Source organism: Pezoporus wallicus, unplaced genomic scaffold, assembly GCF_028554395.1.
Source record: "Pezoporus wallicus isolate ANWC-B61680 ecotype Strahan unplaced genomic scaffold, APGP_CSIRO_Pwel_v1 contig_11646, whole genome shotgun sequence".
Classification (NCBI taxonomy): domain Eukaryota; kingdom Metazoa; phylum Chordata; class Aves; order Psittaciformes; family Psittacidae; genus Pezoporus; species Pezoporus wallicus.
In genome coordinates this window covers 321464-345127 of record NW_026642060.1, presented here as the reverse complement: position 1 = coordinate 345127, position 23664 = coordinate 321464, and the positions used below count along the sequence as shown (strand labels likewise).

Sequence of the window (23664 nt, the reverse complement as noted above, 5' to 3'; positions counted from 1 at the left end):
ACCCCGCAAAACATCATCCAGCCGGAAGAGATGAACCAAGGGCTTCTTCCCAGGCTGTTGAAAAACCTGTTCAACTCACTGATGTAAAGATAAGAAAATCAGGTCACTACTGAGGTATAAATAGGGGAGATGAAGCAGCTATGGACTACCCCATCTCCAAAGGTCTCTTCCAACCCAGACCATTTTGTTATTCCCACTGTTGGGCTGGGAGGCATCTGGAACAGCCCCCAGTTCCCCATGGAAGAAACATACTGGTTCTTCACATGGACACCCTGCATCCCAGGCAAAGGAGCCTTTTCCATAGCCAGTGTCTTTTACAGGGCTGGGACACTGGCACCTCCCTCCTGTGGCACAACTGAGCCGTGCTTCTCCGGCATGAGGAGTGCCGACAGTGCCAAGGGAATTTCCAGGACAAACTCTGGATCCTGCCTGGAAAAAAAAGAAATCAGTGCACAGGAAAACCATTTTTACTTAAAAATGCCTAAAAGCCCCAGGAGTTGGGTGCTGTGCCCCCTGAACACACACATACACACACACACACACACACACACACACACACAGCCTCCCAAGCAATGCCACTACCTGATCCAGGTGGGGAAGATGGGTGAGCAAGAGCCCCAGGCTGCAGCCAGCCACAACTGCTCATTAGCTATTGTACTACAAAGAAAGGTGCTGTCTTCTGACATTTGAGAGCACACATTAAAGCTCCAGTCCCCTGTGAGCGCAGACTCCTACCTCCTGGACTGCTTCCTGCTATGCAGCTTCAGTCCACATGCAGTCCTGACTCAATCACAGACTGGTTTGGGTTGTACGGGACCTTAAAGCTCATCCAGTTCTAACCCCTGCACTCCAAACATTTTCTTAAGCAATTTGCACATCTTAAAAATAAAATCCTTTATTGATAGTATGAATGTTTAACATGTTTAATGCCATCAGCTATAAAAATGATTAAAGACTTCAGCTTGGTACATTTGGCTTTACAAATTTACAAGTGTTAATGAACTAATACTTAGTGTATACATTTTGCACTTCATTATACTCCATTAGCCAGTGACAAACTGCAACAATGTCTGCTTATAACAGATGTGAGTTATAGAAGAAATATTTAGTTGCTTCCACACAGAATCTACATCAACAGTTAAATACTAACTCTAAATGTCTTACTGTATTAGTTGGATCCGTTTTAATATCTTGTGCTTAGTTTCTCTCAGAAGATAGGCTACTAGCAAAAATACATTCTTTTGCACACCCCCTTCCCATATTATATTTTAGAAGAAACGGTACTCAGTGCATTTCCTAATAGACTTCATCATATCTCTCTCTATAGAGCTATCGATAAAGAAAGGGGATAATACCATTTAGATTAATGTAAAAGCAAAGAAACACGTTAAAGCAGTGTATACAAAAGCCTCACTTCTGATACCTGGGCCAAAAAAAAACACCCATCTGCCCATCAGTTTTTACAATTACTCTCATCCAGAGGAAAAATCTGCTGGGGATACTTAAAAACTTACAAAAGTAATAAATGTGCTTCCGAAAGAGTCACTGCCCACTGATCTCCAGGCTGCCCTGTCTCCCTCTTGGTAGTGCACAGCCCGTACCCCCGGATTAGGAACAGCAGCACATAATAGCACAATTTAAAAGCCTACAAAAAGGTCTGTACAAACTTCTTGTTTTAGTCTAAAACCTGCTGGGGCTGCGTGGGAGAGCGCAACGGGGTCACCTCGGACAACAGAGCTCTGGCATCCTATGAAACGAGACTCAAAGTGAGAAGGAACCCATCAGGCCATGTACAGCAGCACATCCCCCCGGCTGCCACAGGGATCCTGCCCACAGTGAAGGTGGATGTGTTCTACTTAAACACTGACAAATGACACGGAGAACGTGTCTGTGGCAGAGGGAAGCCATCGTGACGCTGCTGCAGAGGGAAATGCTGAACATGGAATGACACCCAGCAGCAAGTCCAGCTGCTAAATTTAGGACCAGTTCACATGCAACACCCCAGGTGATTAACTCAGGGCTGTGCTCAGCCTCTGCCACTGATCTGTGGTGGATCTGCCTTGTGTTTCTGCCTGCAGTGACTCAGAGAAGCAAGCGTGCAGTGCTGCTGAGCGATGGGCAGCACCTCTGCAGGGAGCACGGCACTGCTGGCAGCAAACGTGCCTGCACAGCATTCAGCTGCTTCTCCCCTCTTGGGCCCAAATAATTTCTCACACTCATGATTTGCCTCAACAAATCAATTCCTTGCTAAGTGATTTTTCTTAATCTCAGTGAATTGCCTCATTTTCTTCCTATTAGGCAGAACACCAAGAATAGATAAAAGATTTTCCTAATACATCATGTATTTAGTATGTATGTGTGTGAAGCTACTTACACGTATATACATACTCAGTTACACAGCAGTAATGTTTTGGTTCCGTATCTGCAGCCAAGGCAAGCCAGCAAGATCCCACAGGCCTTGACTGGGTAAAATCCAGGTCAGCCGGACACAAATGACAGAGACGAGGAACGTTATTGCTCTTGTTTCTAATAGGAGATCCCATGTTACTGTTGCAAAAACACTTGTATCATATGGACTAGTGATTTTTTTCAAGTAATAGTGAGATCTTTGTCAAGTAACAGCAAGATCCTTTTCTCAGAAGTTCTACACACAACAGTAGAATGCTTGAAGAGCTTGAATTTTCAAGGTGACACACCAGAAACCAGAGTTTAGCCAGTTAAAGCACACAAGCATCTCTGCAGAATGTGTTCTGGGAAAGCAACAAGACCTACATGGACAATGGATACTGAGAGAAAAGTAATCTGCGTTGTATAACAGCTAAATTTTACCCTAAGAAACTTGTGTGTGCTTCCTCAAATAGCTGTGTCCCAAAGGACAAAGCGTGGCTGGCTGCATCAGCCTGGTGCTCACCTTGCAGGATTTGGGGTGCATTTGCTAACTTCTTTTAGCAAATGGAAAGAATTCAAAAGAAAAACAGTGTTGGTTTCAACATTCAGGACTCACAGGAGCATTAGTTTCTGCAGCTGGATGGTCCCCCCCTCCTCGCCTTCCTCGGAGAATCACATTCATATTGCAGGCTTAGATCAGGCACTTTTTAGATAACGTTTATCTGGAGTAAAAAGTCTGCAAAAGTTATTTCTGCATAATTTAAAGTAGCATTTCAGTCCCATGAGAGGTTGACAGTTAGGTCCCACCACACAACTGTGGTTCTTCTTTATATTTGACTGTTGCCAGGAGACATTTTGAGGCTACTGTATAGCTGTGGTTAAGGTTTCTTCATAAACAAAAATATTTTCCTACCTATTCAAAAAAGAAAAAATATACTAAATGCTTTATACAGACAGAATCTGCTACTATGGAAATAAATAACATGGAGTGGAAAAACAGTGTCTTAGCTCTAGGATGCTAAGCCATGGAATGTCACATTCACATTTGCTGGAGACTAGCTGCTAGTTGGCAGGAGTATCTCAATGTCTTTGCCATTTGACACTACAGTGCTGTTAGAGAAGCTACTTGCCACGTCCATGGGAGCACCCAGCGAGGATGCTTGGGAAGAGGTTTTGGTTAGAGGAGCAGGAGCAGCGGGTGACTGAGCGAGGCCGGGTTTCTTTGGGGGAATGGGAGGAGGGTTCCCTCTTTCCGCTCTAGGAATGGTCGGCGACTTAATTCCAGGAGACAACGGGCTTAGTGGGCTGGAAACCTTGCCAGGGCTTGGAGAGTGACCAGATTCGTTTTTGGGGCTCACAGCATTTGCCAGGTTGCGATAGTCTGTGCCAAAAGGTGAGCTGTTGGGGGAGACAGGTTTAATAGGTCCCTGCTGGCTGGTAAACCTGGAAAGGACCTGAGTGACTGTATTCCGGGCCAACTGCTTGGCAGCAGAGTTATCTGCTAGAGTAGGAGACAGATCCCGTGACGGTGGGCTCTGCAGACCACTGGACTGATGGTCCTGTTCAGCCTGAGACTGAAACTTGTGCCGAGCTGCATGGAAACGCTGATTGATCCCCACCTGGTAGGATGACTGGTAACCAGGGCTGCTCGCTGAAGCTCCCACTAAGCGTTTAGTCAAGACTGGTGAGGAGCAGGGAGAAGGTGTAAGAGAGGAGGCAGCTGTGCTGCTGGGAGACAGTGTGACCCCACCAGAAGGGAGCTGGGACATCAGATGCACCGGTGACTCTGTTCTTACAGGAGAACTTCCGTTCTCGACTGTGTTTTCTGAGGCTGCACCAGCAGGTTTCTCCTTTTGAACTTGGCTCTCTGGTGCATTTGTCTGCAGCAGCTCACTACCTGTCTGCATATCTGTATCACAATGACCATTGGATTTTGCATAGGCATGAGTAGGTGTAGTAGGGCTGGGAGACGTGGTGTGCACAGCTTTGCTTGTGTTGGCAGGATTTGCTCGGTCTGCCTGCACACACTCTGTCTGGCAAGACACAGACTTCACCAGGGGGCTGTCAGTTGCAACCCCTCTGGACACCACCGAGGGGCTGGGCTGCAAAGGCTGGGTAGGATTGTGCTCCTGGCAAGAAGCCTCCAGCTCTTTCAGGGCTTTCTTCAGACATTCCACCTCTTCTTTGAGTGCTTTTGTACGGTTTTCTTCTCTGTTCAGCTTGGCTTTCAGCTGCTCTCTTTCAATGTCAAACTCGGAGAGCTGCTTTTCTACTTGTGCTTCCATCTGTAAACCCCGCTTCCTCTTGGACGCCAGTTCCTCTTCCAGTTTACTCACCTTACTCTTCTCTTTTTCCAGCTTCAAGCTCAATTCTGCTGTCTTCTGCCCCTCTTCAGCTGCTTTGGCAGTGGCTTTCTTGCACTCCACTACAAGCATGGAAGACAGTTGCTTGTGGCGTGCCCTCTCCTCCTCCAACTGGCTTGACAGCTTCTTCTGTTCTTTCTCAAACTTCTTCACCTGGGATTTTTCAAACTCCAGCTTAAAAAAGAACACAAAAAGACTGTAAGGGAACCATGAAACCCCTTGAAAACAAATGAAGTATAACACCCTCAAATGAAATGGTGTTACCATGTCTCTTGGAGAAATTATACAGTAAAAGATGGCAATGGTTTAGAAAGAGGTTCTCACCCCAGGTACCTGCAAGACGGTCTCACACGACTCAGGCTGCAGGTGTTAAGAATTATTACCCACTAGTAGTTTTATCATGTATGAAATTCAGTTGACCTTTAGTGAGATGTACACCCAGTCTGCCATGCACTGTCTGAACAAACGATCTGGAGCAAAGCTTCCTTCCACCTCATTTACTACTTTGTTGGTTTGCCTTTTAAAGGCATTTAGACTTTAAAATGCTGATGTGTTATGTATGTTTAATAAAGTCTACAGCGCTTGAGTAAGAGAGAACAGTAGCTTAAATATTTATTATCATCTCTGAAGAGCACCCTCAGGAGATCTTCCATGACTTATTCTGACTGCTGAGTACTAGAGAGCCCTATCATTTGTAAGTACACGCTTGTTCTTGAGAACTTCTCACGTTCCGGGCTGAAGTAACATTTCAATTGCCCATTAATAGCTTTTAGCACTGCTCAGCTACCAAAACACCCCAAAAGACTAAGGTTCTTTTTCGTATTTCGATATTATAAAAGCTAGGAGTGCCCTATAGAGGAGGGAGGTCCCTACTGCTCCTTCAACACAAAGGTGCAATCAGACATCGCTACCGAGTTCACCGCCCAGGAGCGGGGTTTCTGTGGGTTGGGTGCTACCAGCTCCCCGAGCGTACCTGCTGGGTGAGCCGCTCCCGCTCCTTCTCCAGCATGTAGGTGACATCATCCCCCTCCGCCGTGTCCTGGGCGTGCCGCTGCCGCTCCTCCTCCAGGTCCAGGATCACCTGCCAGGCAAACACCCATCCCTCTTAGGCCCGGCACACTGACAAGCAGGGAGAGATCGGTGCCTTCGCACACGGCCCGAAGACAAATGGAATGGGAGAGCAAGCACTGCAGCCTCAGACATCCCAATTCAACTTGAAAATGCATAAACCAGCTTTTGGACAAGTTGCAATATTACACTACTATTTCATAGAACCAGAGACCGGTCTGGGTTGGAAGGGAGCTTAAAGCTCATCCAGTTCCAACTCCCTATCATGGGAAGGGACACCTTCCACTGGACCAGGTTGCCTTGAACACTTGTCAGCCCCTTAAGGCACTGGAAACTGCTCTAAGGTTTCCATGGAGCCTTCTCTTCTGCAGGCTGAACCAGCCCAGCTCTCTCAGCCTAGCTCCAGAGCAGAGCTGCTCCAGCCCTCATAAGCATCTCCATGGCATCCTCTAGACTCACTCTAACAATAGTTACATTTGGTACAGCTAAGTCAGTTTGTGAAAGTCAGAAAAACCTCACACTGGATGTATCTTCATTTTACCATTAAATAAATTGCATGCTTTTCCTCTAGATTGCAGAACAAGCTTGACAAGTCCACTTTCTCTGTCCTTGGTTGTATGATGCCCCATGAGAACCACCTGGCAGGACCATTAACTTTATGTTAACTTAAACCCCAGCAGATGCAAAGCACTGCCCAGGGAAGGTCCAGCCCAGAGACACGGGGCACTAACAGTTACTATAAGATGGCAGTGTTCAAGACCAGGTTGGACGAGGCCTTGGGTGACATGGTTTAGCGTGAGGTGTCCCTCCCCATGGCAGGGGGGTTGGAACTTGATGATCTTAAGGTCCTTTCCAACCCTAACTATTCTATGAGTCTAAGATGATTCTCACTCTGGTTTCAGCAGCAATTCACACACAGGCTTCTCCCCCAGTTTCTTACCGGGGATTTGAAGACTGCTGTGCAAAGTTTATTTTAAAGAACATTAATTTGTTCTTCCACTTAAGAACAAGATGAGCTCTTGAAATGAAACTGCTTGCCATAAGGACCCAGTTAAGGAGCTCCTTCGGCTTTCACGCTGAATTACATGAATAATTGAAATTCTATTTAACTCAACAAAAAAGCCAGAATGCAAACTTCCCAAGAGACTGCTGTTATCTCACCAGCAAAACTCCAGGCTCTCCCAACACATGCTCACCATGAAGCTTCCAAACAATGCTTAAAGATATTTAAATACACAAGGAACATTCTTATGGAAGGAGACATGAAGGACAGAACAGAAAGGGAGAAAAATATCTGATGTTAATAGCACGATTTAGCTCAATATGTGGCTGAAAAGGGAAGCACACGGCCTCGCTGTTACTTCCAGTGACTTAGAGGACAAACCAAAAGCTAAAGATACCTCCATCTGCCTACCCTAAGCATAGCATCTGTGATTTAAAAGTCAAGCTGGCTGGTTCTATGTCTTAGTAATGTTTCTGCAACAAAAATGCTTCACATTATTCATAGACTTAAAGGAACTTGCTTTGTCTTACCCCCATCAAAACAGATTATGAGAAAATAAACTTTAACCCACATGTTGATGAAGCAGAGGGTTCAACTTTGAACCTTTTGATTAGAAACAGAATGTGACTACTTGTCTTTGAGATCTTTGTACATGATTTACTAAGTTTAAATCAAATCAAGAGTGATATACCTGACAAAAAGTATAGGATGGTTTGGCCCAAGTGCAGGCTCTAGCCAAAAGTACACCCGGATCTCACATTGTGAAAAGCAACTTCTAGACACCAGGGTAACAGCACCACCTCACAGCTTGCCACGGGTGCAAGTGAAAGCAAAAGTGCCAGCTGTTTTTTAAAATGGAAATGTATGTGAAGACATTGGGATAGAGTGCTGCAGTGCAGGTGACTGCAGGGATGCTCCAGGGAGCTCCTCCCAGTTGCAAATTCAAGTGCTGTACTCTTGGGGAATTATTCTCTGCCCTGGCTACATAGCAGGGACATATATTTCAACCATTTTGACTTGTTTAAATGTACTGCAGGGCAAAACAAAGAAAACTGTATCACAGAATCCTAGAATGGTTTGGGTTGGAAGGGACCTCAAAGCTCCTCCAGCTCCAACCCCTGCCACGGGCAGGGACACCTCCAACTAGAGCAGCTTGCTCCAAGCCCCTGTGTCCAACCTGGCCATGAACACTGCCAGGGATGGGGCAGCCACAGCTTCTCTGGGCACCCTGTGCCAGCGCCTCAGCACCCTCACAGGGGAGTTTTTTTCCTAAGATCTGCTCTAAATACATTTGTTTATGTAACAGGTTAGCCTTTAAAAAATGAGAGTATGTTGTAGCAAGACTCCAAGAAGCAGAGTTCAGTGGACTTCTGCTTTTAGACTTGCGTGCAGCTCTGCGTTCCTTCAGTAAACTACAGTACACCAGAGCAGCAAACCTCTGTGGAAGTAGGGTCTGATGTGGAGCAAGCTCTTCACTGATGTCAATGTATGTTAAAGGTATGTAAGAAGAATAATAGGTCCTTTATTAAAGAGGTCAAATAGCATGAAAAGTAGTTATACTGTTTAGGAAAGCATAAGGAGGTGCACTGCTGGTACCAGCCCTTCGATTATCCCCGAGAACAAGTCACAAGCTCAGCAAACATCTCACTGTTCTATCATCCAGAGACCTTTAGGTAAGCTTTTTGGCAAGCAGTATACCTCTCAGTTGTGAATGAGCTTGTTCCCTTTTGTGTGTCCTAACAAAACCATCTTGCATGCATTTCCAATTTTGGAATTACAATTAATAAGCTTCCCAGCTGCACTGTACTGAGTGAGAAGTTTAAACAAAGGTGCAAAGCTCTTTCAGTTACCAAAACTCAAGGCATTTAATATGGTGACTTCAGCAAAAACAATTACCAAAATGCAACTGTTACCTTCTGCACATCTTATTAGACACAAAACCTACCTTTCTGTGTCTGCTTTCTGCAGCAGCTAGTTGGGACAACATTCTTTCCTGCATATTCTTGCAATGTTTCATCACCACTTTCAAAATAGATAAGGGATTGGAGCATACTGGTTGCTTTTCCCCATGATTTCCCTCTTTCAGGGTCTCAAAATCTCTCTGCAAAGCCATTAATGGATCACTGATGTTGTACTTCCCATAGCGTTCTTCAATGAACGTGTCTCTATGCTGGGCCTGCAACACAAAAACAAATTTGCATTTCAGTATACTTAACACCAAAAACTAGCTAAAGAAGAAAGTACTTTGTAGGTAATGTTCCTCTTCCTAAATTTTCCACTTTGAGATAGAGATCTTCACACAGTCTGATTCATATCCTGTTATCTGCGGTAATAATGAGAGTATTCAGACAGGAAAACACCCAGGTGTGTCACAGCAAAGGTCCCTGCTTAACAGACAGGACAGTAAATCTCAAGTCAAACTGGTCAATCAATGTACCTGCTCAACAGCAGTGCAGTCCCTGCCACCTTGGTCAACTCCTGCTCTCCACATAAGACACTGAAGCCTTGGAAAGCTTTGCAAAACTCATGTGCTTGAACACAAGCAAGTGCACTCGCTTCACAGGCAGCCTGAAATAAGCCTGAGGGAGGTTATATGAAGTATGTGCTCGATTAGTTTCTCACTCTCCCTCCTGTGTTTCAAAAGAACAGCATCTTTTAAGCAAGTGGCCCCGATCGAGCTAGAAACAAAGGAAAACCTTGCTTGAAAACACAGCTTCTCCACAATATATTCAGTCTAACATCCTCATACCACAGCTACCTGCTATGTCCGTGATTACATTCCACAACTGTGAGAAAGGAAATAAGGAAAGTAATCCTTGCTCAACAAACAGTTTAATCATTTACTGCTGTATCAGTGGAAGAGCAGTTGGGCCATTTCCTTGACTGCCACCATCAAAGACTTCCATGTTGAGCAGTTAAAGGGTTTTATTCTCGCAATAGCCTATAAATCTGTGAATTGTTAATAAAATCCTTAATGCTCTCATCCAGACTAAACAAAGTGCAGGTTCTCAAGAAGGAAGATAGGAATTACGAGGTTTCTTTTGGAGACAACCTAAGGAACATCACATGTGCTAGGCTTTACATATACAGCATTTAGAATCAGCCATTCCAGCTGGAAATGTGTTTGTCAGGATACCAATAGCCTTATCCTACTGAGGGACTACTGTGAATTTGTAAACAACAACATTTCATAAACACAGATATGAAAATATTATCTACATGTTTACCATATGATAAGAAACCATATGAAAACAGATATCCATGCAACAAAAGATATAAGAGGGAAAATTAGATTGAAGAGAGCCCGCGGAGCTGATCTATCTTGGTTCCAAGAAATGTAAGCATTGATTTCCAATGAAACAGTTACAGGCTACGTGCCCAGCATCTGTGGAAGCCTGTGACAGCGTTTTGCTCCAGTGTGTATCACCCACAGTGCAACCCCATGCCCAGCAAAGCTGCTGCACCCTGCCAGGAAAGAACATTATCCACAGCTGAGGCTTAAATCTGATTCTGCTTGATTCACTACGGTCATGGTAACCAAGCCTTACGAGATAATTCATACCTTTTCTAGATTTCATGATTATGGAGACCTAATAGCAGCCTTCCAGTGCCTAAAGGGGCTGACAAGGAAGCTGGTGAGGGGCTTTGGACAGGGGGGAATGGCTTTAACCTGCCAGAGGGGAGACTGAGAAGAGCTCTTAGGCAGAAGCTCTTCCCTGCAAGGGTGCTGAGGCGCTGGCACAGGGTGCCCAGAGAAGCTGTGGCTGCCCCATCCCTGGCAGTGTTCAAGGCCAGGTTGGACACAGGGGCTTGGAGCAAGCTGCTCTAGTGGAAGGGGTCCCTGCCCATGGCAGCGGGTTGGAACTGGGTGAGCTTTAAGGTCCTTTCCATCCTAAACCATTCTGTGGTTCAATGAGTGAACTCTAGTACCTTTAACCAAAGCATGCTAAAGTAGTTAAATTTAAAGCATACATCAGTATGTGTAATTAGCAAAGCACCGTATGACTTACAGACGAAAGCTGTGACACTACAAGCTACTCTTTACAGAGCATGTGTATGACATGTTTTTGCTTCCAGTCTGCTCCAAGCAAATGCTGCACGTTCTTGGGCGTGCTTTGGCTTTCTGTGTACAGGCTGATCGCATCGGAGCACCCTCACGAGCACAGACAGAGTTCAGCCATTCCAAATTAAGAACAACAGCTTTTCAGAGCTGGGGGCTGGTTCTTAGCACAAGCTCCACAAAACCCTGACTCTGCTGATGCTGTGAAATGGCTTTCAGCTGTCGCAGGGTGGAAAACAAGGATCTGCCTTGAATGCAGAATGAAAGCATGCCAGCCCCGCTGCATGCTTCCTCAGAAAGCCTTTCACCTAACAAGAACACCAAACTGTCACCCATTTCTCATGGGATTGCCTGAGGACATCTTTTAGATAGGAAAAACAGAGTCTGACTAAAATGAAGCCTGTATTTATTGGAATGGCTGTTTTCTGATGTCCCAGCATCAAAGGCAAACGCTTCCCTCAAGCATACAAGAGCAATTGTGATGCTCTAAACACCACCCCACACACCAGCTGGTATAGAGATACTGAAACACAAAAGCAAACTGCTAAAACTGAGCTGTATAGGTCACAGGACTGATAGATAAGCAATAAAGCTTTGCTTTACTCAAACAGCTGTTGAGATTTGTGCTGGTCCTGCCTATAAGATGCAACCACAGGATTAGCATGAATCAAAAAAATACAGAAGTCAATCTCTGTTCTCAAAGGGAAAAGCCTGTGGGTTTTCTTGATGAGTGACATAAACCTGAAACAAACGAGCTTGCTTTCCATATCTCCTCCAGAACAAAACCCAGTTAAGGTCATTTGTCCTATGGTACTGGTTTGGAGCCCTATTTTAACCCTTGCAGTAAGCAAATACAGAGGAACGACTCACACTCAGAAACACCCCTCCCTCTTTATCAGGAATATCTACCAGGAACAGTGGATACCTTTGATCAGAGCTTAAGATATTGTTCTAACTTTACATTGCAAAAAAATACCAGAAGAGGAAGGAAAAGCTCAGCCCTGGAAATGGGAGGGCAGCCCTGGATAATGAGCCACCCTGGTTTAATGAATCACAGGAAGAACTGCAGCCTTGTTTTGGTTTTCTTTGAGGGGCAGGAATCTTCAGTTAATCTGAAGGAGTTACAAATATGACTCAACCAGACCTCGCTAGAAGCATGCAGGGAATTTTGGAGTGACCCACGCATTAAAGTCTGTAAATACAAAGTGGGATATTCATCCAGCTGGCCTAACTGCTGTGACAGATGAGCTGCTCTTCCCTTAAACCCAATGCACCCTGGAGAGGGGGACATTTGAAAGGTTTACTTCTGGGCAAGCTCTTTCTAATAAAACTCAAAGACCTGGGATTAAAATCACAACTCTACCTATAAACCCTGAGTTTTTGCAATATGGAAGGTGGAACATAAGCCCTGTTTTCCCTCTGCTCCTTGCTGCACTGGGCTCTGAACTCTGTTGAATTTAGTGGGGTGGTTTATTTCCTGTCTAGGGAAGAACAAGAAGTTCTCCTTTGCTACTTCGAGCAATTAAGTGTTTTCCTGACCTAGCATGACAAACAGATGAGACTGTCCTAACAGTCACAGCTTTCTCCAGTCCAGCCATTATTCTTCAGCAGCCAGCAGAGCATAAACACTTAATTACAATTGTCTAGACTATGAAAAGCCTTAAAGAAGTCACCTACACTGACCACATCCAGTTGACAGAACCAAACCCAGTGCTTTGGCATTTATGCCACCATGCACTTGGGCACATACTCTACATGTTACCTCATACAGGTACTGAACTGTCACATACATGAGTGACTTCTCCAGGGCTTACGCTCCTCACTGAGGCCACTCTTCAGCTCAGCTTCTACTGTCGGTGGAGGTCACGTACAAACATCTCCAACAGTTTTGATTTTGTCCTGTCTGAACTGAAATTTAGTCTTAAATCCAGTTTTTGTTCAACTTTCAAAACAGCAGCAGCTTGATGATGGAGCAGAAATATTCTATTAGTAAGCCCAAAGTGTGTGTGTGGGGAAATCAGATTCCAGGATCAACCTATTAAAACACATAAATACATGTGCAGGAAATCAAGCTTCAAGAGTGAGGAAACAAGGTTACAAAAAGCATTGTTAACTTAGAAATGGAAAATTTAATCCGGAAAACCAGAGATGACAGACATACTTAAACAACATCAACATCAACTGCGCTTTGAAAGAAGATGCAATCTTCTGCAACTGGAAGATGCAATCTTCTGCGACTGGAAGATGCTCTCATTTAGTACCTCTACCATCTCAAATATGAGCTTCCTACCAAACTATTCAAACTCCAAAAGCAACTAAATGGACTATTGAGTAATTCTGAAGATTATTAAATTGTCCTCCCCCAATAGGAGAAAAGATAATACTTAAGCTTGGGCTGCTCATAAAAAAGGGAAGCAGCTACGCACGCTAACTGCTCTTAAAAATGAAACTCCTGGTGATCAGCAGAATTAGGCATACGCTGAGGGTACCACTTGGAACTGGCTGGCTTGGAGCTCAAGCTGGGGTAATGGATTACTGCTAGTCCTTCTGAACAGAGATAATTCTGATTTTATGGAGCAGAAGCAATACCTGATACAACTGCAGAGACATTTCCTATGCAGGCTGGCAAAGCAAAGGCTTTGCTTTGTTAGGGAAAAACTACTGTTTCCTCCTGGAATTTCCAGCCTGTTTTGGGATGAGAGTTTCTCAACCTATTTGTGTGATTTTAGTGCTTTAATACAAGATTTCCTTGTTTATGCGAGACCATTTTCTCCCTGCCTTCAATCATATTTACAACTTGTTTTACTGGGGAATTTCCAAGACTTGTTTCAAGTATATTTTGGTCACAAAGTCGAGTGTTACTTTTGCCTGCAATTTTAGAGTTTAGCTTTCAAGCCTCCGCACAACACAAACACCCTGTTATTAACTGCAGCTACTGTGTATGCAGCTCTCCAGCAAGACTCTGCACAGAAGTTCCTCCTTTATGTCGCAGAGAGTGGTATAATCTTTAAATAGCTTCTTACTGCCTTGAACTTCCTTATTAGCTTCTCTCCCCAGAGACAGATATTGGGAATAAAGACAAGCTGAGGTCACAGCAATCACTGAGAGAGAAGGGAAATGGGGGTGGGGACCACCTGCTTTGCACAGAAATAAATGTCAAAAGGCTGGAGTGGGATTCCGAGTCTTCCTGTAGCTCCAGCTCTGAAGCAAAGCCTAGCAGAGAGCCACAGAGCAGAAATCACATCGCTCAAATGCAGTATGTGTCTTAATTGCCATCATTATATCAAGCGAACAAACCAGATAAACGAGAGCTACCCAGCTTTGCCCACATCAGACCTGTTATCAGCTTGGAAAAACGTTAAGCTTTCTTAGGATTTGCCAAGCAGCACAAACCTGTGACTTCTTTCCTTTTGGTCCACAGCACAGACAGTACACATCCCAGTAAAAGCCTGGCCATGCATAGCTCCAGCATACTGGTGATGATGGCCCAAGAACTGCAGGGTGCTCACTTTGGTCACCATTAAAACAGGGAAGCTGATGACACCCTGACAGCTGAAATTTAGAGCTGGAGCCATTCCCACACCTCTCTGCTCCTCTTTCAGCACCTGTCTGTGAGAAGGTGAAGAAGCAGCCTTCCAAAGGACACTGGCTGCTTCAATCAAGAAATAAAGCAAAAGCTCCCCAAATTTGCAAGAGAAGCCGTAAGAAAAGCCTGCATTCCAACAGGACAGCACCCATGGGAACATTGCTACATCTAAGCTGCTTTGTAAGTGATGCAAAAGCCCATTTTGCCCCATCTGTGAAAGATTTACTAGCAGCTGCAGCAAGGTTTTATATTACTGAACTTTTTTATTTAAAAAAGAGGTAGACTTAATTTTTTGAAACAGCACTGTAAACTTGATTTCTAAATCCACTGACAAATGAACACTTAATTTTGCAGAGCATTAACAGTGCTTTATAGAGTGAATCACTGAATTCAGAAGCAAAGCAATGAATACAAGCTCCCAGTCATTAATGCAAAAGAGACAGTTTCTGTTCCAGTGTAAATTGCCTAAGGCCTTATTAACATCAAAGAACGAGCCAGAAAGCTGTTTCCTGTTTTCCAAAAGTAAACAGAACTTCACTTCTAATGTATGGAAAGTTCTGCTTTAAAGAACAGGGGCAGGGAACAAAGTACTCTAACATAGCAATAGAGACCCATTTAAATATTGAATTGTTTCCAGTCACGGTGTGCTATTTTAGAAGACTAACCTGTGGTTCATACATGCAATCCTTTCCACATGGCCCTCAGTATTATGCAACTCTCTGACAGCATCTGTTTTTCCTGGATGATTTAAGTACAAATATAACTACAGGAAAAGGAGCACAACAAGAAATGAGACTTAAGGTCTGTTCTGAGGGGAACGTTGGGAGTTATGGAAGATACTTTCAGGCAAAGAAAAAAGCAAAGCTTTTCCTCAAAGAGATTTTAAAATAGAGGAAGTAAACAGAAGCACTAGAAAAGAATAGTCTGACTACAGTAAATTTGTTAATTTAATCCTTTATGCTGGTATCTCATGATGCAGTTTGAAATGGATGTTAAAAGCCAAGAGCAGGTCTACTGTGAAAGCACAGGGTGTGATGATGGTCCCCATCCTCAACACCCACCACTCAAATAACACGGTGTACAAGGAAAGAAATGAACCACAGAAGAAAACCCCAACAGTGAAGGACAGAATTCAGCAAAGGGCAAATCATAATATACCAGAGGCATCAGTTCGAGCTGACCTAACAACCACTCTTGATAATACAAATCTGAGCACCAGACAAACCAACCTCAGGAATGAAACCTTTTATGCCAGCACGAAGAGGAAGGTGCAAAGAAATGCTCACAGAGAATGCAACAAGGAAGAAAGGGTGAACATTTGGGGAGGGGAGGCGAAGAGAAGAGAGGAAAGTGAAGGAGCAAATGAAGCAGGCTCTGGAAAGCCTGGCACAGAAGCTTGGTTTTGACACAGTGAGAAGCAGGGTCAGTGCCAGCCAGCAAGTGGCCTAATATCATGAGGGAGATGAAAACTATTTTAGGCTTTGTCATCTGCACACATGGATTCTCTCTGCTAAATGCCAGATGCTAAATGTTTTTCTCTAAGCATGCAGGAATATCAGTTATTGCAGCCTGTGCAACAATCAAATCACAAGTTTACAAATGAAGGTACTCCCTATCTGCAGGGGCTTGTTCTTTCCTATAATGTACCAAAGCATCTCCCTCAAACACCCAGAGAGCTCAGAAGCGTTTAAATCTGAATTAGAAGTTTAATTAGCCTATGAAGGGAAATGTCTTTTTCTTACTATATGGGAAGTAAATAGGCAGATAAACCTCTGACTTTGAACCACTGACATCCATGTGTCTAATGTAACTGCTGGAGGAAAACAACATCATGGTTTAAGATCATGCAATACTCTAACAAAGTTCAGGCTCCACTCCACCTCTTTCTAACATGCACATGCAACTACCAAGCCTCCAAAGGAATCCAACTCTAGAGGCAGAACAGACTGTTCATAACACTCAAGGAAGAGAAACAGCAGCATGACCACTGTCAATCCCTATGTGTGAAACAGCCAATGCTTCCACCAGACCTGGATGTTTCAACCCCTCTCAGTGCAAGTCCAGTCCATGCAAGTCAAACAAATGCTCTCTGAGGTTCAGTCTTTATTTAAGTCTTTATTTCAGAAGGCTTTTTCTTCAGGGCTACATTTTTATGTGTATCAAAATGTGAGTAAACACATCAGTGAAGTGTGTTTTCCTTTAATTATAGTCACACACAATAGAACTATTCCAGCCAGTAAAGCACTTGTAAACCTGTTACCACAGTTACTATCAGTAAACAAAAAGAAAAGCACAGCAAGGCCATGAGCCAGCTTTTACTGCCCTTTCCTACTACCTTCAGCTTTCCTCACATTCTTCAGGTGAAACTCTACAGCATACCCCTTCCAGAAGAAGGGAAATACAGCACTAACCTTTGATTAGCTTGGTATTTTATACTGCATAATTATCAAGCATAGGTTACAATTTCATTTAATTTCTTCTCAGTTATGAGCACTTGACAAATTATGTCAAAGAGTATTCTAATTACATGAGTCTCCTCATGCAAGAGGGAGCTGCAGGTTAAATTTCAACAGGAAAGAGTATTGCGTTATGCTACTGGAAGGTACACAATAACAAGCCATTGGAATGGAGCTGCTGCATTCCTTCCCATCTCTCCGCTCCATTACATGCATTTCACATTGCAATATGAAAGCGATGCTTGTTTTGCTAGCACGTTCTGACCACACAGAATTAGAAGACTGATCCCAGGATGGAGGAGAACTTTGCAAGTCTGTTTCAGGGAAGAGCTCAGCATTCCACACCATCAATAGCCAACAGCTTTGAGAGAGTATGGACACTCCTCCAAATTAAAAAGATTGTCTAAATGCAAAACCAGTTAACAGTAAGTATATAAGCATCCTAACTGTTCAGGAGGAGAATCTCTCTCCACTCACCTAAAGGTGGTTGTATTTGGAATCAGGCAAGAGGAGTTCCTGTTTTAAGAAGCCCTCCTTGCTAAAGGAAAACAAAACCATCAGAGAAAGTCTGATGGGGCTTTTACATTTCTCACAGCCACAGAAACACTTGGTTCTTTATCAGGAAAGATGAAAGCACATGAATAATGCTGTATTTCAACACTGAAATGCTTCTTGTAGCCAGCTTCAATAACGAATTCCAAGACATAGACTAATATGCAGCATTTATTATCTAATACTACTGATATTAAGATGGGATTCTGAACCAGTAATAAATCTTTGCCTCTGAACTTCACCTTGGATCCAAGCACTCTGCAGAACCTGTAGTAGTACTGTTGTCATTTCTGTCTCTTATCACAGTACTTAAAACATACCTTTAAGGCTTCTATGACAAGATCTCTTGCTTCCAATTCTCCCTCAAGAATGCTAAACAGTGTCAGTAGTTCTGGTTTGCTGAGTTTTTCCAGATTCATCCTGAAAACCTGAAATAAAGGGAACACAGTTTATTTGGTATTTCTTTGTACATTGAAATCAGTATTCTAAGCTACGACACATCATCTCCATTTAACTTCAGCTTCCTCTTTTTTCAGATGCAGATTGCCCTGGGGGGAAAGGGGACAATACACAAGGCAATCATTTTCTCCTCAGCTTCCAAAAGCAGTTTCCAAAACCAGTTGTAGAAGATGCAGTTTTCCCCTCTTCCCAAGGGGTCCTGAACACATGCACACCCAGATGGTGTAGGCAGAGCATAGGGGCTAACACGACAGTGTAATATTCACCAAGAAGTAGCCAAAGTTGACAGGGGAGGGAAAACCATAGATATTTAAAAGCCGTACTACTGTAGACTATACATCTGGATCCCACAGCTGCAAACATCACTGAAGTGAGACCGAGGAGCTGTGATGAATGCAGCCCAAACTGGGCCACCTACACAGACTTAACAGTGATGTTAACATTTCAGTGCTATGATGCACTTCCTAGGAATGCCATTAGGAATGGAACAGGCCCAGACCACTTTGCAAAAATCAATACCACAGAAAAACCACACATTTAATTACTATTCTTTCAATATCACCATAATTTATTAAATATAATTTTATTGTCCACATCAGAACAAAGATCCATCAGCTGCACTGCACATACAGAAAGCTTATTTTCCCTCTGCATCTTTACTGATACACTTAACACTAATAATAAGCCTTTTTAACATTATTTTAACAAAGGAAGTAATTTCAAAGACTAAATCCTTGTCTCTGATGCAAATACACCTATCGATACAGTCCTGTGCTCTGCACAATAATCACTTACACTTTTCTCTGTCCAAGTCACATCCAGCTTTTGCCATTCCTTGCATCAATCAGAAAATGCTACAGCACAAAGCTACTCAGAAACACCAAACTCCACCAGCAAGTGATAAAGGGTTAACTTAACCTTTACTGGAGAAGTCTATTCAGCTGAAGCATTCAGCTGAACTCTGATTTTTCTGAAGTCACTGCTACTTTACAACTGATTTGCATAACTGTGCCTTGGAGAATTACGCACAAATGCAAGTTCTGTCTTGTTTATGCCAAAGCAGTTTTCCAGTTGCTGGGAATGGAAAGTTCTACTGACAGAGAGGAGTAGGCAGCCTTCACACAGCAAGAGAAATCAGAAATCCACTGTGTACCTACTCTGCTAAGTGGGCAGGTTTTCCATCATGTAATCACATTCTTGCTTCATGCAGTGTTTTACATTAAATTCCAGACAGCAGTAAGGTTTTCTTACAGACCTTTTGGGCTCATCCTGCCATTGGCATTAGCTGCTCAAGGGAACTTCAATGGAAGTGACCATGACTGTCTGGGGTATTGCAGCTGTTCCAAAACCGATTCCACTGGACACTGTGGATCTGTCAGCACTGCATTTATAGCCGCTACTGCAGAGCCATTAATGTATGTTCAAGAGGAAAACACATGAACAGAGTGTTTGGAAAACCTGTTCATATCCCCCCCCTGCAGTTCTGCATTCAGCTCTGGGGCAACAACATAAGCTGGACGTGGACCTGTTGAAGTGAGCCCAGAGGAGGCCATGGAGATGCTGCGAGGGCTGGAGCAGCTCTGCTCTGGAGCCAGGCTGAGAGAGCTGGGCTGGGGCAGCCTGGAGAAGAGAAGGCTCCTGAAGGGGAGACCTGAGAGCAGCTCCAGTGCCTGAAGGGGCTACAGAAAACCTGGAGAGGGGATTTTAGTAGTGGCAGGACAAGGGGGAAGCTCCACAGGGAGCCTGGCTAGCCAAGATCGCATGGAAGGAACATGATTTACACCTTGTTTTCATACAAAAAAGAGAGTGCAACAGAAGCAGCAAATGAATGCCAAAACGTAAATGAGCAGCTGGTGCAGGTTTTAGCCCTTGGCATTTACCATGCTTATGTTGGTACACTAAGTCCAAGCTGCATCACTTCCTTGAGCAGGTTCTAAACCTAGAACATCTGACTCTGTGCTCAGGAGATGCAGAACTTCTTTTCAAAAAGACCTCAGTCCTTGCTCAGACTAAATTCACAGGTGCCCAGACTAAATGATGGGAAATAGCTGATAATACTGATGGGAAACAACATTTTTTGCCAGATACGCATCAAGTTATGTTAGTTTTGTGGCATTGTAAACCAGAACTAAACAGGGGAAGTTTTTTGGGGGGATCTTAGAACAAAGTGCATCGTCTATCTACACTGCCCAGCCAGTACACTTTGAACATGGACTTTCAATGTGACCATGTCTGTGCTTTTCTGTTACAAGGAGATGACATGGAAATGTGCAGCTACTCCCTTAGCTACTAGACAGCATACTCTTAAAGTGAGGACAGCTACCAACTGCAGTTTGGTCTTTTAAAGCTATTAGTTTGGCAGTAATCATTTCTATTCTGTATTCTAAATACTCTGATTGTGACTTGTCTTCACCGTGTTATAGAAATAAGCCATACTATTTTTACCATGCCTTTATGGCTATAGTCTTTAATCAGCTTAATAACATAAACAAGCCCTGTTCCTAAAGTATATGGGTAAAAATACTTACAGAAATAAAGAGCAGGAGCCAGTCTGCACAGTAATCGTTTATACAACAACAACAGGTAACATTAAAGGTATATAAGTGGTACAACCTCAGCTTCCTTATGTGCAACCTGACCTTGAACTGCTTTGTTCACGTAAGTTATCCAGTGCTGCTGAGGCAACAGCAGCAAATGCTACAAATAAAGTCACAGCCCCACAAAACCACCACTAAACTGCACTTGCATCCTGCACTGATTTACAGGGAACTTCTTAAAGCCTTGGAGCACACAGGGCAGACACCTGTGACAATCCCAGGCGCTCCCTTTCAAGGGCCACTCCATACTTGGGAGCTGAGAAGTGGAAAAAAAGCTCTGTTCATTTTACCATAGCAAGAAGCCTCTCTGGATCAAAGCACTAATGAGCACGTATTCGAGTTCCTCCTCCCCTATCCAAATCTGAATCCTTCCCCAGCCCTCCAGCGTCACAGGCTCCTGAGCTGACCTTTCCAAGGCTGCTTCCCACTTACACATCCCTGTGCCTTCCCTTGTCCCACTTTTAATGAAAGATCACACCAACCCTATTCAATTACCCAGTTCTCCCCTCTCGAGCAGTCCTGTTCTGCCAAACTGACCTGTACTCATGAGCTGGGGAACCTGACCCATTATTTCCAAACCTTTAAGCAAGGGATAGAGTTTCACAGCATTAGAAATAAGACCCAGAAACACAGGGCATATAACCCCTTTACATCCAGCACGATATGCTGACGAGTCCCATCACACAGTCCACAAACCACAAGGACCTCATTATTTAGTCTGATGGTATAAATATTTTCCCCAAGTCTGAGATATGCCACCATTTTTGTACAATAAGCAAAACTTCAGAGAATAAACAAAGAAAATTACTTACTGCTTGCCTAAAGGCTCCTTTCAGCTACGCTATGGAGCATTAAAGAGTCTCCTCAGCGGACCCATCCCTACCCTTCAAATAGATGAAACTCTTCTTTTAGAAAGTTATTTCCCACTATTTAACTGAAAATAAATATCAAGACCAGTTTAAGCACACACACCACCACACCAGCTAACAAACCACGGTAAGTTATCTCTGGCATGTGCCACTTCAGGAACAAGAGATAAGCTCCCACAGCAGCTCCTCCATGCAACTGAATCATGCTATGATGATGATGATGAAACCATCAGAGGTTCCATCTTGCTTGGGCTCATGAGCACAAACCAAGTCAACCAACGCTGCCAGTGCAAGAGAACTTCACGCACTGCCTTCGGCAAAGGTTTGAGTTGCAGTGCACCGACCAAAGCGCAGCCAGAGCACAGAGGGGTTTTCAAGGGGAAGCTTCAAGATACTCTGCAAGCTCTTGGCTCAAAACTCTTCTACTTTTATTAAAAACACCATGAAGAACGCAGCTTGTCGTTCCCTTTTCCGCAGTGGGAGAGTATTGCCTTTCCTTTCACAAGCCACAGTTCCAGCTACACTAGTGCAACAATGCCTCTATGTCTATAAGCCTGAATAAGCTTCATTTACTTTTTTCCTGTCCCTAAAGAGGAACTGATATTTTCCAAGAGCCTGCATGGGCAGTCACATAATCACATTCATACGAGAGCCTAAATGACTAGTTTGAAAGCTCCTGATAGACAAGTTTTTAAAAGCACTGCTGCACCTATAGCGCAATGTTTGAGTCGTTAAGGTAATTACACACTATGTTTGTATAATAAAGAACCTAACACACACGTTATAATTGCACATCCACAATGCTCCCTGGCGTTGCATCAGAACTGCAGAGAATTGGGGTAGCGTGAGCAGTGTTTAAATCCACCGCCTGTATCTTGGAGCTGAAAGCAGAAGAGACATCCACCCCCAAAAATCCTCCTCCCCTCGTTATTTATTTCAGGACTACTCCGCCTGGTACAAATACATAAAATTCCTATTGCAAGGGCTGCTGGCGCCCCAGGACAAGCACTAGGGACCCTTGTGACTGGGATAAAGCTACCACCATGGCCCCCGACCCCCTGAGCCGGTCAATGCCCAGGATGGGGCAGCCGCGCCGGGTCACACCGGGTCACCGGGCTCCTCCAGTCGCGGCGGGGAGAAGCCGCTGCCCGGTACCGGCTCCCCGAGCCCTCCGGACACAGGCACCTGCACCCGCAGTCCCCGGGCTGGGGCGTCGGGGGCCACTCCAGGGCTGCGCTGGGCCGGTGCCTCCCGAGCCGCCACGGGTACGACCGCGACGAACAAAGGCAAACGCCACAGCGGGGCTCAGCGCGTGCCCCGGGCCTCCTTCACGCCGGGGGCCGCCGCGGGGTGAGGCCACGGGTCGCGGGGGGGGGGGGGGGGGGGGGGGGGGACATCAACCGACCCCGCGCTTCCCTCCCCCTTGCCCGCGCCCACTCGGTCGGGCCCGGTCCCGGGCAGCGGCGACGCCAAGCTCCGGGTAACGCCCCCCCCCCCCCAAGTCCCTACATTCTCACGGCCTCCGCAACCCCGGTACCCTCCACCCCCCCCCCCAGCTCCCGCCGCCCAGGGCCCGGCCGCGGCCGCCCCCGCCCACAGAAGGGCTCGGCTCGGCCCCGCCGCCGCCGCCCCTCTCAACCCCCGCTAGCCGGGCCGCCCCGCACCTGCCGCCGCCCACCTACAAGAGCAAAGGCAGCGCCAGGCCGGACCGAGCCCGGCCGCACAGAGCGGGACCCTGCGTACCCCCCCCACCAGCCGCTCCCCGCCACCGACCTGGCCCCGCGCCGCCGCCACTACCGCGCCGCTCCGCTCCGCTCCCCATCCAGCCGCCCCGCCCCTTCTCGCCCGCCTGCTGAGGGACGGCGCATCTACCAATCAGAGGCGCCGCCGGGCGCTCCCACCGGCCAATCCACCGCCTGGAAGGCGGGGCGAGGGCGTGGTCCGGCCCGCCGCGGCAGCCGCAGCCAATCAGGAGGCGGAACCGGGGCGAGGAGGGCGGGGCAGCGGCTGAAAATCCCTTTTGTTCCAGGCGGCGGCGGCGGAGCGAGCGGGCGGCCGTGATTGGAGCGTCACTTCCGCCGCGGGCGGGGCTTGGGCCGTGGCTCCGGGGCCCCGTCCTCGCCCGCAGCCCCCCGGCGAACGGGAGGTGGGAGAGGGGCGGTGTCGTCCCCCTCCACCAGCAGGAGCGGTCCCGGCCCGGGGCAGCCTCTTCCTCCTCACACAGGCTCTGAGCCCCGCTCTCCTCAAGCCTCCAGGGCCCGCT

The 23664-nt window shown here is 45.6% G+C and overlaps 1 protein-coding gene across 2 annotated transcripts; it reads right to left on the bottom strand.

The window, feature by feature from the left end:
• Positions 1 to 879: 879 nt before the first annotated feature.
• On the bottom strand, positions 880 to 23239 carry CTTNBP2NL (CTTNBP2 N-terminal like). 2 transcript variants are annotated; one of them, XM_057426877.1, is made up of 5 exons: positions 23175 to 23239; positions 17797 to 17904; positions 8768 to 8998; positions 5725 to 5832; positions 880 to 4925 (listed from the first exon to the last, which is right to left on the bottom strand). In XM_057426877.1, exons 2-5 carry the CDS (start codon positions 17893 to 17895, stop codon positions 3444 to 3446), a joined length of 1920 nt encoding a protein of 639 aa, XP_057282860.1. In that variant the 5' UTR covers positions 17896 to 17904; positions 23175 to 23239; the 3' UTR covers positions 880 to 3443. The 2 variants fall into 2 exon arrangements, with proteins under 2 accessions (XP_057282860.1, XP_057282861.1); XM_057426878.1 differs by lacking the exon at positions 23175 to 23239 and adding an exon at positions 21345 to 21482.
• Between the last annotated feature and the right edge of the window lie 425 nt (positions 23240 to 23664).